General features: G+C 49.9%; 1 protein-coding gene across 1 annotated transcript in view; it reads right to left on the minus strand.

The window, feature by feature from the left end:
- The window catches only part of PRDM6 (PR/SET domain 6), a 122,190-nt gene extending 106,138 nt beyond the window's left edge, over nucleotides 1–16,052 (minus strand). The window contains exons 1-2 of the mRNA XM_059175742.1: nucleotides 15,122–16,052; nucleotides 5,781–6,088 (exon numbers count right to left, since the gene is read on the minus strand). Coding sequence (XP_059031725.1) covers nucleotides 5,781–6,088; nucleotides 15,122–15,707 — 894 coding nt within the window. The 5' untranslated portion in view covers nucleotides 15,708–16,052. The remainder of the gene's footprint in view (nucleotides 1–5,780; nucleotides 6,089–15,121) is intronic.
- Nucleotides 16,053–16,941: the final 889 nt, after the last annotated feature.

The raw sequence follows: 16,941 nt of genomic DNA on the forward strand, positions 1-16,941 counted from the left end.
GGACAAAATGCTATCAATAAGAGAAGCGATCTGTAAACAACAGATAAAATGAACTGACTAATGAGAAAAAGAGTCCTGAGATACAGAACACATCACTCTTCATAAAGTATTTGCAACTGAGGCCCTGTCACGTCACATGCATATTTGGATTAAACCTCACTCATGTGAGAATTTCCAAATGGCTGCTATCGACGTTGTTGTTTTGGTTTTTTGGGTTTTTTTAAAGCGGTATCAGTTTTGGACTTAAAAAACGAAGGGTGGCATTGGGCAGGGCGAGACATAAACCCTTTAAAAGAAGGACTTTCACAGGCCTCTGCAAAGCCGACTTGGAGCGCGAAGTTTTGATTTTTTAACACAATGCTGGAAACCATTCCAAGAGGCGGCAGATGGTTATACAGTTTATGTAAAACTATAAAATGCTCGCACTCTATCAAATGGGCACCGCTATCACAGACATCTTCAAATCAAATGAGGCAAAGCTGAAGAGATACACCAGCTGTTCCTCTCCAAATTGAAGACATCATAGGAGTAGGACTCCAGTTTATTCTTAAGGAGAAATTATTTAGAGTTCATAAAATAGACATATTCAAAACCACGCTGATAAGCAGTCCATTATATGAAATGATAAATTACTAAGAAGCACAATTTCTAGTTCAATATGACTGGGAACGGCCACATAATTCTATCCCTTGGTGCTTTGGTGAATCAGGCCCAATGAGCCAAAGTCTGTAAAGCAAAACCGTGGGCTATGTAATTATAATACTACCATGGGAACAATTTTAAAATTATTTCAATCAAATTTTTAAGTGATTTTAATTTCATTTTAAATGATTAATTTTAAATTATTTTTTCAACATCTAAATATATATATACAAGTGAGTACAGTACTCTACGTGGAATTGGGTGACGATTAAAAAAAATGTAAGTAATGCATTTAAAATATGAAGCCAATTCATTTCCTTCAAGTACCAATTGCCAGTGATGGTTCTGAAATATACACATTTAGCAATGTGTAATATATTTTTAATATTGGTTTCATCAATGTCTTTTGACCTAAGCTAAATGGTAATGATGAAAAATCGACCATTTGCTTAGAAGCAAATCTCTTATTAAATCTAAAATATTATGGCATAAAATCAAACCACACAAAAAAAATGCCCCACATTATGCTATCCCCCCCTTGCTTTTCTGAAGAAAAATAATGAAGGTTTTCACATAGTGTAAATGAAAACAAAACACTGAAATTTACTGAGGCAAAGACAGATTCCATAAAATTAAAGCCTCCTCTAGTACCTTGACTGTAATCTTAACAAGTCACTACATTATTTCAATTAGCAGCGTAATTTTTCGAGGGTGAAAACAAGTTTATTTTGTCATTGTCCCTAAAATTCCCTGTCAAATCAGACTCTGATATAAAGGCCTGGGTAACTGTAGCCCATCTTAATTAAACTATACTTTATTTTAAACTTCCGAATTTTATATCCAATAGAATTTTAGGTTTGCACGACATACATTCCTCAGGTCCAGCCACATTAAATTCTGATGTTAAGCAGAAAGGGGAAACCATGTGCAACTAGATTAATTTATCTCAAGGGAAAAAGGGCACATTAATAATTGAGATAATGTTTTCATAAATGTTGAAATCAAACGTGCCTTTCACTTCTTTATTAGAAAACACATTAGAACAAAATTATCTCACTCTCATCAATAAGACCTAATTGCTGAGAAAGACTATGTTTTCTTTGCAAAATGTTCAGAAAGACGTTTCTCATTTTAGCCAAAGAGCTAGAAATATACCATGCATTTAAGTCTTGCTAGAATAAATGTATGTAAGCAAAAGCGAGTGATTGTTTAATCCATCCTGTAATGTTTTTGTTTTAAACTCAATGAATTTATTATTTTTTGTAAAACACATTAAAATCTGATTCTAAAAGAAACTGGCCAAAAAAAAAAAAAATGCGAGTAATTTGGCTTTTAGTTTTTTAATCTCCTTAAACTACAAAAGATAAAAAAAAAAAATCACCTGGGCCTCCTGGCTTTAAAAAAAAGAGAAAGAAGAAAAAAAAACTCCTAGAATTTCCCTTGGATACCCCCAAAGAGCCAAAATATATTGAAGGTAATGGAATGATATTGAACTTTCTTTAAATTGCTATATTTTTAAGAACCAGGATTAGCACAAAGAAAATATTAACTAAAAGATGATAGCATACTGACAAAACAATCAAATAAGCTCCCCATGGCTGATGTATGTTAAATATTAAAAAGTAATTTTCTACAAAGAAAATAGAGCTTTTAATGATTAAACAAAAGCAGTAACTAAGGTGAATCTGATTGTTTCTGTAATAAGCCTTCATGTGTATAATAAAGTACAGCCATACTAAAAACAACGGGCTGTAAACTGAAACAAAAATCCATCATCTACTTGGAAACAGTGACGGGAAAAGATTAGCCATCCATTTATTGTACTGAAATAAAGATAAGTAACCCCGGTAAGATCCGCCAGGCCCCAAGTATTGAACTCTAAATATAAAGACATTTCTTCATCAGCAAGTGACTTGAAAAAAAATGTGAGCAAGAGAGACGATTCCAGTTGACTTTTAAAATGAAATGGTAACAATTCGACTGCTTTTAAGTTTTTAAAGATCTGCTTTATGTCGACCTGATAATCTGGAAGATGTCTAAAAGAATGTGTTTTGGGGAGGTGCCTGGGTGCCTGGGTGGCTCAGTGGGTTGAGTCTGCCTTCCGCGTGGGTCATGATCTCCGGGTCCTGGGATCGAGCTCTGCGTCGGGCCCTCTGCTCGATGGCGGGCCTGCTTCCCCCTCTCTCTCTGCCTGCCTCTCTGCCTACTTGTGATCTCTCTCTCTCTGTCAAGTAAATAAAATCTTACGGAAAAAAAAAAGAATGTGTTTTTTCTAATGGATAATTATTACATGAGTCATTAAATAATTAGTGCCGAAAGTTTCCTATAGATCTACCGTGTATTCCGATGATGGAATCCTTCTTAATAGGAAGAATACAATGATGACAGCTTTTTCCACAAGAGAATTTAGGTCTGAAAGCAAAGACTAACATTTCAGGAACAATCTAACACTTAGACTCTCCTGTCGTAAATTTGACTAAATTCAAAGTGTCACATTTTGTTAAAAAAAAAAAATCATAAAGCTTAAAATTAAAAATAAACTCAGACTTCACAGCATAAAAATAATCATACGAATAAAAACCTGAAACCTACTAGAGTAAGTGTTTTATCTTACAAATGGACATTGGCCCTAAGTTACCTGGCCCTGCTCTGTCACATTTTATAGGTTCTCCCAGGAGACGGATACATTTTGCACGGCTGCAGTTTTGATCACTTTTAATATCCCTTCCATCCCCGCAATGTTTGCTTATTCTAATTGTTCTAACAGATGATAAAAATAAATAGATCATGTTCTGAATCTACAAGGAGGGATCTGGAGATGATTCAAGCATGCACACGCCCAGCAAGTCGTCTAACACAGAACCAACTCACGTACCTAAAACAACAGCGAGGACGCAATTCCTCTCCACTGAGGCATCAACAACATCGCTCAATTCCCACTCTCCTTATTTCAACAGAATTTTAACTTCATCAAGTACAAGGAAAAGCACAAAAAGAAGGCTCTATACTTTTCGGTATGAATATGTATCATTACATTCTGTTCGTGTAGTGATCTCCAGCCAACATCCCATTCATATCCAGATCCTTTCAAGCAAAACGAAACAATGAGCTATTGGGTTGTTGGGGTTTTGTTTTGTTTTATTTTGTTTTGTTTTCATGTTTATGACTCCATCCCCTGACACTCTAAAAATAGATGAACTCCAAACCTGGGGCATCAGAGGGCAATATGACAGTGTTCAATTTTACCATTTGCAGATGGAACAAATCTGTACCCTTGAACAACTGCTTCACCGTCTCCTCGGAAAAGTATTGGCAGACCTTTAACTGTAGGGTATTAGAGCTCCTAATAACACTACTGGAACATGAAAAGTGCCTGGAAGTGTTTTATAAACTTTAAACCGCATTGGAGGTTACAACTAATTAGTCAGAAACAAAAACCAACTGGGAAATATTTCAAAACCAGATGCTTTGATTATTCCCCACTTGTCAGTTTTTCCAATCCAAAAAGCTCTAACTTCTAACCTGGCTCTACGTACCAAGCCATTTTCTCCTGCCGCTTTCCTATTTTAAAAATCTGTTAAAAAAAGAAAGAAAGAAAGAAAGAAAGAAAGAAAAAAAGAAAGAAAGAAAGAAAGGCACTCTTTGGTGACATAAAGACGCCCAACATTTTCTTCCTTGCTCAAGAAATCCTATCCTGAAAGATTAAAAACGTGTCATTGTTTTTTCCAGTTTAGGAGCAAAATGGAACCTGGGAGCCTGGATAAGGGTGGGGTGTGTGGCCCATGGCCGCCATGTTACCATCTTGGCTCCTGGGCTGTGAGTTTAACCACTTAGCCCCCCCCCCATCAAAGGGGGTTTTACCAGCTCAGGCCCCAGTGCCCCATGCTAAACTTCATGGAATGCCTGTGGAGACCAGATTTGTTTTTCACAACACTGTGTCTCCAGGACCTAAGATGGTGCCGGCCGGAGGGCTCAACGAAAATCTGAGTGGGTTACTGAATCCCTCGAGTTTTAGTCAGCGACTGGGCAGCAGCTCACAGGGAGCATGCTGCCCATCCTGACAGGCCAGCAACCAAGTGTATGACACAATGAGTGTACGCAGAAATGACCCATTAACGGAGCCTTCAGGTCCTGGCCAAGCTGGCCTCTGGCACTTGACAGACTTTCTTTTCTGGCTACTCCCATTATATTGCCTGGCCTCTGTGAGATTTACACATGGCCCTAAGGGTAAGACTTCCACCATCCTGTATGTCAGAAATCACTCCATGGATGAGAGGTGGCTAAAGCTAGTTGGGGGGGCCTACCTATGGCTAAGAATCTGCCTCTTCAGCGCTGGATCTCAGAAATCAATGGTAAAGCTCTGGGAGAAATTTCAGATTAACATTTTTGAAATATACTGCTGATTTTTAAATAATAGCCTGAGGTAAGATTGTGCCACTGAAATAATATCATTAATTGGGCGATATCAAAGTGCTCCGAGTTTCCCTCTGTTTCGATTCTCTCTCTTGTGGAAGACTGCATGATTGTGCTTTGTCCGAGAAGAAGCAGAATTTGGGATTTTTCTGATTCATGAGGTAATTTTGCTTCCTTGGGATACTCGGAAAGTTATGAAACATGCCCCAGGCTCTCGAGTTCAGCATTAAGAAAAATGGTTTTATCTGAGAAAAGAAGCCTGACTCTCTTCCTCCCGTTTATGCTTATGTTCCTTCTTGCCCATTGCCTGAAACCATCCTGGAAGAGCTCGGAATGGGACACAAAATCCACCTAGCTTACACCCCAATGCCCCAGCTTCCTCTGCTCTGTCACCTCTGCTGGCTTCTTTTTCTCTCAAGACCCAGGGAGACCAACAGTCAAATCCAACCCAGCTGGAACAGAAGTTTGTTACACATGGAAACCTGGAGGCCCTGTCTTCCCACTGGGTTCCTGCTGGGCCAGGCCAAAGTAGGCACCTCCTTTCTGCAGGTGCTATGGACACCTGGCACTTGCATGACCAGAGAAACCTATCTTCCACTGCCATCTGGAGAACAAGGGAGGCTCTCCCCAAAGCTGCTCCCCGCCCCCACCACCACCAAGGGCCAGGCTCTTCCCCTGCCAAAGCTCCAAAGGGCTGGCAAGGTGCTGGGCGGAGAGGGGCTTACCTCCCAGAGATGCTGTGTGTTCCTCACTGCGCCCGCCTGCACCTTCTCGGGGGGCAGAAGGACGCCCTGGAAGGGCCCGATCCAAGTGCCCTGCTGGATCCTCTGCGCCGCGCAGATGCCGTAGGCCAGGCCGGGCACGGTGCTGGTGCACAGGCACACCTCCCGCGGCAGGTCCCGGAGCCACTCGGGCAGTTCCGGCGGGGGCGCGGCGGCCGCGGCACTGCTGGTGCCCACGAGCCGGCGCAGCGAGTGCAGCGGCCCGTGCATGGGACACTCGCCGTTGCGGTTGTCCGCACACATGTCGCAACCTGCCGGAGACGGGCGGGAGGGAGGGAAGGAAGAAGGTTAACCCGTCGCTCCAGGCGGCCCGTCCTCAGGGAGAGAGACCCCGAGACCACCCCATCCCCTCCCAGGAAGCCACCTTCCGAGTAAGCCCTGCAGGCCGCCCAGGCCACTGGGAAGGTGGGGAGAGGGAAATCGCCGCACCCAAATCAGCCCGGTAGGGGGCAAACCACCCCCCCTCCCCATCCCCCCCCCCCCCCCCCGTGCCCAAAAGGCTGGTGAGCTGGGTGTGGATGGTGTGGCTCTCGCTGAGAATCCCCCACGGCCTGCTTTCTACTCCTTGAGGTGTGTCTCTCTCTGCTTCTTCCCTTCTTTCTCTAGTCCCCTCTGCTCCTCTCCCCTGCTCCCAGAAGTCCTCTCTTGATCAGGGGTTTGCAGGTGTGTTTCTCACTGTGCCGGGAGCAGACCCCATCTCTTGCTCAACCTTCTGTCTCAGAGAGATTCTGCTTTGGTCGCCTGAGTATAATTGGTTTTCTTCTTTCTACAATTCTAGAAGATCCTTCTAAATCCACTGGGGCAGGTGGGCTCCCTGCCTGGCACAGAGCGCCCTGCTTACTCTGTAGGGACCCACCCACCCCCTGGTGCCTGCACCAGAGCACAGAGTCACCGTGGCCCGCCCAGTGGCCTCCAGCACATCAGACACCGGCCAGTGAGGGCACACTGGCACTGGGGTCCGTGATGGAGCCTGCTCTGGCCACGGGTGGAAAAGGGGGACTGTTCTGCCAGGTTTGGAGTGTGTCTATGCTCGAGTGCAAGCTCTTCCCAGAAGCCAAAAGGGAATAAATTGGAAATTTAAGGATCAGGGTAACGGTTCAGCAGCGAGGTCCCCAACTCTTGCCCAGAGGGTTGATCCCCAAGGCTGCAAGCAATTCTCAGGACTTGTAAGCGAAGGAGAACTGTTGTGAACAAACCTCCCTCTCCGACGCTCCCCAGAGCAGCCAGCAGCGCAAGGGGACCCTTGCCCTCCCGCTGGGTCGGATGGCTGTGGATGCCCAGGGTCCCTGCTCTCGAACTGGATGGGAAAAGGCCAGGCGGCCACGGGAAGCAGGGCCTGCGGCGACCGCGCTGTCGGATCGCAGCGCCCTCCGGGTTATTAATGGGCCTGGCGGAGCCGCGGTGTCTGCGCCCCGGCCCTGCAGACCTGCCTCAGCGAGGCAGCCTCGGCGCCCTCCTGCGTGACCCAGCCTCCACAGCCCAGCCTCCCTGGGGAGCCGCGGTGCCTCACCCCCTACGCAAGGGAGTCCCGTGGCTAGTGACAGACTGATGGACAGAGGGACGAATGGCTGGAACTGGGGCACATTCAGAGCCTCCTAGCTCTTGCACCTGGCTTTGGTCACTGCCAGGCCTGGGGGATCGCTCTAAGTGTGTCCTATCCGTGCTAAGACAGAGGGAAGCCCAGGTAACCTTTGACAAAGAGAATCACTGAAGAATCTTCAAGGAAGGAACCCCTAAGGGTAACCCCGCCTTGGGGCACGCGAACCCTGGTTTTGACATTTGTTTCATCCCATTTCAGTGAAGAAGGGCTCCAGTCGGACATGCTTCTCCTCAGCCCCCTATCCCGCACTCTTCCCAAGAAAGCCCAAGAAATGCGGGACCCTCTGACTGCAGGGGTCAGACCCCTCCTGGAGGGGTCCCAGTCCCCCCAAGTGAAAAGCAGCAACCTGTTTCTACAGGTGGGGAAGTACCCATGCCTCTGGGCGTCCATCACACAAAGGCCCCCTCTCCCAGTAACACCAACTAATCCAAGGAGAGCATCAATCTCTGCTTCTGACTTTAGAGCCTAGGTGGAAAGTATTCCTAACCTTACTATATGTCAGCCCTTCCAGAAACGCTTCACACATCCTCTCAAGCTTCTGACTGTGAAAAACGACAACTTCATGACAAGGGGGGAATGGAAAGAAAAAAAGATGATAAAAATCCAAAGTCACCCAGTGCCTATGCCATTCCAGACTCCTATCCTGAACCAAATATCATATCATGATCCCCATTTTGCAGATGAGGTAATTTGAGGCTTCACGGGCAATTTTAACGAGACCAAGGATCAGAAACTAGAAAGTGGTAGGAAGATTCACAGTCAGGTTTGGATGACTTCAAAGCCTCCAGATCTAAAGATCTACGGAGACCAGTGAAAGCTGGGAGAGTTTTATACCCAAACACATCATCAATAGAACTGAAGTATTTCACCGAAAGCCCTATTGGGGGGGGGGGCACAACAATTGCTCTAACATCAGTGAATTGCAGAGATTTCTGCATCTCTCTCCCACACTTGGGTTTGGGGAGGTTCAACATATCAGAAAGTGAACAGATGATACCCTGGATTCTGAATTTTAGTGTCTGACCTCAGAGATGACCTTTCAGCATCGTAGCAAAAACAGCTTAAAACAAACGGCAATAAGCAAAGGCAACACACCCCGTAAAAAACAAAAATCAAATCACTCCAGGGAGCTGCTTAACTCCCTTTCCCTTTCTAGCTGACTCAACCAGGCACAGGGGAAGGAGCAAGAGCATTTGATATTCACTCCTCACCCGTCCACACCAGAGATCCTGTCAACTTCCCACATCTCCGCAACTTGTACTATCAGATCAAATATATCAGTAATAAAATAAGGAGGAAAAATACGAACTCCGGCCACCACCCCCACAGACAGCAAACACACTCCCCATATTTGTTACACAGGATAAAACAGTGGCTAGCCCTTCCTCCAAGCGGTCCTCCAAAACTCTCTTCTACCTAAGTTTCAACGGTCTCCAGCGGTGTTGAAAAACTTAATAGCGGCATTTTGCTTTAGAAAAAGCAGAGTTTCTCCCAATATGTAGAAGACTACTGGTGCGTGAAGTCCACAGCAGCGAAAGGAGGCCAATTCACTTCAATTACATGAGTCTTAACTGATAAACCACCTCATGCTTCCATCAAAATATTCTGCTGGAGAAGTTGACCAATGCTATCCAATTACATCTTATATCTTGTTGTTTTTTAATACACAAAACCTCTGCCATTGAAAACACCTGGCCTCTAACTCTCTTATACAGCCCAGAGTCCCAGAGTATTGTGAAGATGCTCCAGACAAGTTGTTATTACTCAGGGGTTGAGAAAAGCGGCACAGTGAGACAAACATTCTAGCAGAGTGTTTTCTAGAGACGAGCCATAAACACCTATAAGCTCTGAGAGACAAGCCGACTAGATGCCCCAACTGCACCCCTCCAAAATGTATATCACACATACATTACACACAACATTCCACGCCAGGAAATACACAATACAAGTCTATTTGTATTCATAAAGAGTAAACAAATAAACGTTCTTGGGTTATCTTAAAATAAAAGGGTAATTTTCCGTAAGTCCCTAATTATTATTTGTAAAGTGTTTTCTATATCTGTGAGAAACATAATCAGAAATCTCCAAGCAAGATACTGTGCAATGCTATTTCTAGGATTAGGCAATAGGAGAGATCATGGTCCCTCCCTCCTCTGTCTCTCGTAGGTCTGTCAGTGCTCCTGTTTCTGCTCCTGTCCCTGAATGAGAGGAGGGAGCACCAGGTTACAGACTGAATTCACCCCCTGACTTGGGAAGGCCAGGCCAAGTGTAACGAAAAGCAGACTTTGACTCTTCATTTCATACCCTTGTATACTGTTGGGAGTATCTTTCCCACGACACATACAACTTTTGCAACTGAAAACGGACCTATTTGAAGGTAAAGGGGGCCAAAGCAGGCCACGGTTTTCTTTCCTGGTGTTTCACTTCGCGTTCTAGGAAAGGTGAAATTTAAAACGTTTCGGGCCTTCTTTGCTGTCTGGGGAGGCTGACGGAGGCGTGTGGGCCCCCGGCAGAGCCAGGACCCGCGGGGAAAACCCCCACCACACCAAGCCTCGGCTCCACGACACCGCTAGGCCTCCGCCTGCCCTCACTCATCCTCTGGAAAGGACACCGAGATGCGGCTGAGAAGCCTGCCTCCCCGCCTGGGCGGCAGTAACAGCCAAGCTATAAATCGTCCCCGACCGCTGGGGAGGTCGTGGCCCCCAGGCCCGCAGGCCGAGCCGGGCGGGGCGGGCGCCCATCGATCCCGGCCGGCGAAGCGCCCCGGGAGTGCCGCCTGCTGGTAGCGGCGTGCGCGCTCTGGGCGCGGGCGCGGGGTTGCCGGGGTCCGGATCCTGGGGGCAAGCAGGGCGCCGCGGCCGGAGGCTCCCACACCGGGGTGCACGCCCCCGGCCTCCAGCCTGCGCTCTGCCGCCAGCCTTCGCGCGCCAGGGGCTAGACGGGACGGGGCGGAGGGCCAGGCCCAGGCCGGCTGGAGGCCCGGCACCCCAGTCCGAACCTTGAAGGCCTCGGCCCCTCCCTGCCAGCCGGGGGCTCCCCGACGAGACCTAAGTGGCCGCGACACCGCCCCCTCCCCGCTCGGCCTCCACCCCACTGGGGCCTTTCGGGCTCCCGGGAGAGGCCCCGGAGGCGCGTCCAGAAGGCGAGGCAGGCTAGCCCCGGCCGCCGGTGAGGGGAGCCGACTGTGGGCGCGCGGAACCTTCTGGAGCGCTCTGTCTCGGCGAGTTTAAAGCTCCCGGCGAAATCGCGCAGGCACAGGGCTTCCCCCGCGCCGCCTGGCTGCCGGCTTGGCCCAGGGACCAAGAGCGCGAGACAAAAGGGGGAGGAACAGAAAGGGGGGGGGGGACGCAATGTGGATTTTACTTGTCTTCCGATGAGTGTATTAATAAATTAAATGGGAGCGCCGGGGTGTGCGGGCGGGAGAATATTGCGCCGAGATAAACCTGGCTGGCCCCTGCCCCTGCGAGGCGGCCATACACAACACAGAGATGATGAATAGGACGGAGAGAAGATCGAAGCGGGCCTGGGCTGGCTCCACTCTCCCCTACAAAACCATAGGGCAATTAATTGTGGCTTGTCCCCTCATCCTTCATCTCCTGGTGGCACATATCGATGGAGATTACTGCTGATGGACCATTTTATCACCTTAAATAAACAGTCGCCACCTCTTCTAACCTCAATCTAATATATGGCTCTATGTTCAGTTTCAGGGCGCTAGATAACGAATGATGTAAAATAGCTAAATCATGTGTGTTACGGGATGGGGCTGGGCCTGCACACAAAAAGAGAGAAAAGAGAAAAAGAAAAATAGAACACGAAAGCCCACACGCTGGCTCCTAGCCTCCCTCCCACCAGGGACTAGGTCTGAAATCTAAGTCGCTGGCGGCTGACAGCGGGGACGCTGGGCAGGAGCATCGGAGCCTGGGCCTTAGTGGCAGGAAGACCCCACTGCGGGGTTACTGGGCTCGGGAGCTCCCCCAAATAGGACCTGCGTTTCCCAGCTGGATGGGAGGAGACTGGGGCAGGTCTGACAGTACCCTCCTTTTAGTGCGCTCTTCCCCGGGTCTCTCTCTAACGCTACTGGACAAACCCCAGATTCCCTTCTCTTACAAAGCCCCACTCCCCTACCCCTTGGAAAGGGTGGTGCTACCAAGATAAAAGCCTTGGGCCCTACTCTGACACCTGAGTACCTGCCAGTGCTGTTCCCTCCACTGTTCCCTGCATAGCAAGGCTTCCCCAACCTGCAAGGAGGAAGAGACCTCCAGCTGGGGAAGTTGCAAAGCATCCCCATCCCACGTGCAAAGACCCCCCAGGGAGGACTTAGCTGCCAACTCCCTCCCAGATGGAAAAAAGGAACACCTCCCCTGAATGGTCTGCAAAGGCAATCAGCCAGACCAGAGACACTGCCTGGTATCATTCGTACAAACACCAGGGGCGCCCTGTGGCCGCCTTTCCCTACCTTCCAAGAGGAGTGACGGGGTCTCAAGCAAGGCACCAGCTCCCCAAACCGAGAAGAGGCAACAGCAGAGGAGACTGACCTAATCAGTGGCTTTAGGCAACCAGGCAGCAAATACGGGCGTACGGTAATACAAGACACGGAAGAAAGGCCCCGTCTTCCATTTCTGTTATACCACCGCCCACCGGGATTAGGGAGGTGAAAAAAAGGCAAATAGGCATTCAGAGAGTCAGGGGAAAGTGTACTTCCATGGTGATATAAACCCACAGGGATAAGAGAAATATATGGGAAGAGTTCACCCCAGCCAGCATATACAGTGTCTGCTGTTTTTAAGTCCTTTCATGTTAAAGCAAACTACAGGACCCTCCGCTATGCCTTAACTGTGGTCTTGGCCAAAGATGCCAATAAAGTTTCAAGGTGAAGCGAGTGTTAATGATTCACACGTGTTACTGGGTTGTTGCTCCCAGGCAAAGAGGGACTCTTGTACAGGAAAGAGAATTGAGGGGGTCCCTTTCTTAGCCTTGTAAGAGAAAGAAAATGACTCAACATCCTTTTAAATACAAAATAATAAAATAAAGCAATGTGGAGTGGTCACTTCACAGATTGCTTCCACAAGCAGATGGCAAGAACCTAAAAGGTTCCTAGTTTTCCTAGTTAGGAAAGTATGTGCAGGGGAGAAAAATTAACAGATTCTTTCCTTCTCGGCAGCCCCTCACCCCACCCCATGTCACCCCCACCCTCATACAACCTGGGAACAAGTAGCAGCTCTGGTTTTCACCACCTTTCCAGTAACAGACCAACTTACCCCGCCAAGGGGGGGCCCAAAGTTTGCATTTCTTTGTTTTGCATTTCGATTTTGTTTTGACCCCCTCTCTGCCCCCCTCCCCCAGATTAAACCCAAGCACTTCTCACTCTATCTTTGGAAAACACATCCCAAGGTTTCCAATGAGTGTGTACTCTGGCCCAGAGAAGTTTCTGGAAGGATGGCAGGCCCGCTTGGCCAGCATTACACAAAGCTACCTCAGCTTTCCATTTTCTTTCTCAAAGGCCCTTTAATTAGGAAACAACGAGAAGTGCAACCTCTAATAGGACAAACTGCCTTTCTCTGCCTTCTGTGGTCTCCCCCGCACTCTGCACAGGGAAGCAGTTCAGTCAGTCGACTTAAAAGGGGATACCGGATGATTAACACAATGGGAATAATTTAAATAAATCATAATCCATTTCCTCCGTCCAGAGGAAAATGTTACCTGGATGATCAGATGGATCAATAGCCACATATTAATTAGCAATCTCTCCCAATTCTTTCTCAGATTAATCTAGGTTTTCTTCTGAAAATGCACTGAACCTTAAGACTGCACTGTGAATAATACAGGATCCCAGGGCACAGCCAGAGGTCTAGGGTGCTGCTGCTGCCATCTTTTCCGACACTCGTTTAATTCAGCAGAGAAACTGCAAGTTTGATGAGGCACGTTCAGGCCACAATGACTGTATTTCAGAACTGTCTTTTCCAAAGCGTTTCTTGCCTTTTTAATTTCCTTTAAAAAAAAAAAAAAAAGAACTGTTTATGAAAACAACATATTCAAGAAATTCAGGAGGAAGATAAGTGGGGTTTTTTTAAAAAAATCCATTAGGACAATATAATTTTATCAAATCTTCTAAAGTTCCAAAATACACACCTCTTCTTAACAGCAGGGCAAATTCGAGGAGAAACCCTCATTTTAAACCAATACTTTACCCTCAAGCTCTGAAGAGGGAAAAAGTAAATATAACTGCTCTTTTTTGTTAGTAATAATTATCTCCATCAGAAAAACAATCCCCATCCCTTATGAAAAGACTGAAATATCGCCATCCGTAGGCTCGTGTCTAGCGTATCCTCATCAAAGTAATGACTCTGGGAGTCCTTTAGCGCAAACCTGTAGTTATTTTGCTTTTACAACGAATTAAGAAGTTCAGGAAATTAAGAAGTTCAGGGAGCGGTAGACATTCTGCAGGAAGGGGCTTATTCAAAATAGAGTAATTATACGTGTTTATCATCAACTTTCCTCCTGCAGGAACTAAAGGAAGGAATGAGATTGAAAAGGGCCAAGTGAGCGCTGAGCTTTCAAATCCTCTACTGCTTTCAACTTGACTCTCTTTTCCTTTAATATTCTCTCCAGAGATCTCTGGAACTGTATGGAGCACCTACACCAATGCCTTAGGTGTTCACATCGTAACTTCTGACACTACCAAAAAGAATTGGGTGTACAGCAATGCACATTCTTGGCCTTCATTTAGCCCTTTGTTGCAAGACCTCAAAACAGAGCTTGTACTTGTGAGCAGCGTTTGAAACTCTGAATATAGGCATCGAAGCTAGAAGAGACTCTCGAGCTCTGATTAGGCTTTTGCCTAATTTTTGAATTAGGCATTTGCCCTTTACTGGGCAACAAGGAGACTACACTGCTAATACTAAACCACTGCCACAATCATTAAAACAAAATAAAATAAGTAAATCAACAAGCCTGCCTACGGACTGCGAATGTTTAAACGATCTCGGGTGCAGGGAGAACGCGGGATCCGCAGGGAACGACCCCACCCTGCAGTCGGAAATGTTTTCTCATTTAGCAGCTGGCAATTTTTCTTTTTCTCCTTTCTAAATAAATAGAAGACCTAATAATAATGCCTGCCTGCAAGAAGAAACTGACCCAGTGTCATCCAAAATTCCTACTCCAGCGGCTTTTTGTCCCCTGACAACCCGGCGGCCCGAAAATAAGCAGATGAAGTTAACTCCAGAAGCAAGATATGGAGAAGGAGACACAAGCCCTGGAATTCACGGTCCCCAGAAAAACTGAGCGTCCCTCTCGCGTCCCACTGAGGCCAAGCTAAGCCCCCGCGTGCGCTGCTCGTACCCGCCCGGCCCCGGGCACAATCCCACAAGGAGGCCAGAGATCTGTGTGCCCGGTCCTCGAGCAGCTCGGGTTTAAATACGCGGGGCTGCGAAGCAGGGAATGAGGGGGGAAGGAAAAGGGAACCCCGAGGTGCCACCCGGCTTCCCATACGTTCTCTCGCTTTCTCTAACGGGAAAATTTTGCCACAATGGTCTGAGAGATGCAGAACCGCGGCCTGGACCAGCCCCCCCCCCCCCCAGGAGTCCCAGCTCGGCTCATCCGCCTGCTTCCCCGCTTCCCCGCTGGGCGCCCGCGCTCGACGGCGCCCGCGCCCCTGGAGAGCGCGCGGGCTGCAGCTACGTACGGTTGTTGGGATCGCTGGTGTGCTGGTTGAGCGGGATGATCTCCATGCGCTGCTGGCCGTACAGGTAATAGTCCAGCTCCTCCGCGCTGCAGCGGAAGCGCGGGCCGCCCCGCACGTCCCCGCCGCTGCCGCCGCACTTGGAAGGGCCCGGGCCCGAGGCAGCGCCGAGGCACAGGTCCTTGGGGGGTAGCGGCTCCGCGGCGACGGCGGCGGCGGCCAGAGGCGCGAACACCGGCAGCTGCGCCACGGGCAGGGCCGAGAGACCAGCCAGCGCGGCGGCGGCGGCGGCGGCCGCGGCGGCGCAAGAGGAGGCAGAGGAGGCCGAAGTGGAGGAGGACGCCGGAGTGGAGGAGGCAGAGGAGAGTGAGGCGGGCCGCGGGCGCAAGCTGTCCGGCGGAGGCTCTGCGCGCTCCGGAGGCGGCGGCGGCGGCTGGAGAGGCTGCGGCGCGCCCAAGGGACCCGCGGCGGCGCCGCCCTTGAGCGGGCCGCCGCTGCCGCCGTGCGGGAAGAGTTGCTGCCAGTGCTGCAGATAGGCTGGGTCCACTTTGAGAAAGGCCGAGCCGCCGGGGTCTCCCGGCTTCAGCATGTCCGACCTCTCAACTGGGGGCAGAGGGTAGAAAGGAGGGTGCGCGTGAGTCGGGCCCCAGGGCCGGGGAGGATGACCGCCCAGACCCCGGAGCGAGAGCTGAACTCCGGGCTCCGCCTGCTGCCGCCCGGCGCCGCGGCTCCCTCTTTCCAACTCCGCTAGGGCGCAAAGTTTACTCTGAAGCCGCGGCGCCGATCGAAGGGAGCTCCGTGCAGCCCGCCTTGCTTCCGACCCGGGGCGCCCAGCTCCCGGCCCGCAAGTTGAAGCCCGGCGCAAGGGCGCGAGGGCGCTCGCCCGCACAACTCGGCGGCAGGAGGTAGCCCCCGCTGTCCGCCGGCGCCCGGAGCCGACCGAGCCGGAGTGGCGCAGCGCCGGAGCCTCGTTGGCCTCCGGCGCCAAGAGGCGGGACAGTCTCGCCCCCCGCCCCTAGCCCAGGATCTCCAGCTTCCTACCCAGGAAGCCCAAGACCCCCAGCCCTAGACAAGCCTCGCCTTACCTGGAAACTCGGAACTGCCGGCGGGTGCGTGGGTGCGTGCGTGCGTGTGTGTCCGTGAGCGCGCGGGAGAGTGTGCGTCCCGGCTGCGCTGCGCTACATGCCCCTGCGCGGCGGAGAAGGAAAGCCCTTGATGTGGTCCGGCAGCCTCAAACCCTCCCTGACCTCTAGGGACGGGCGCGGAGGCCCGCGGAGCGCGCTGGAGCAATTCAACGGAGTGCGCGGGAGCGCGGGCCGGCCCGGGCGCGGATCCGAGCCCCGGTAGGCTGCTGCGCTCGGCCGCGGCCGCGTCCCGGTCCCTCAGCTCCACGCTCTGGCAGCCTCCCGGCTGGACACGTGGGTTTTACGACAGCACAAAATACAAATGTGTGTGCGTGCGTGCGTGTGTGTGTGTGTGTGTGAGAGAGAGAGAGAGAGAGAGAGAGAGGAGGAGGAGGAGGAGGAGGGCGGGAGAGAGAGAAAAAGAGAGAAAGAGGGAGAGAGACAGAGGTAGGGAGTCGGGGGAGGAGGGAGGCAGGCCAGAATCACGGAGGGGAGGGGGTAAGAAGGAAGTTCTAACGGCTGGATCCACACGCGGCTGGCGCGCCTCTCCCGCACAGCTACCTCCTCGGCCCTCCCACCCAGCCACTCGGGCCCCCGCCCGGTTTTGGCGTGACGTCTCGCTCTCGCTTGTTGTCTCTTTCTGCCCATGATAAGTCTTTTCGAGGTGCCAGCTCACGGCCCTGATCCTGCAAGCAGTGG

This window comes from Mustela lutreola, chromosome 5 (genome assembly GCF_030435805.1).
Source record: "Mustela lutreola isolate mMusLut2 chromosome 5, mMusLut2.pri, whole genome shotgun sequence".
Classification (NCBI taxonomy): Eukaryota; Metazoa; Chordata; class Mammalia; order Carnivora; family Mustelidae; genus Mustela; species Mustela lutreola.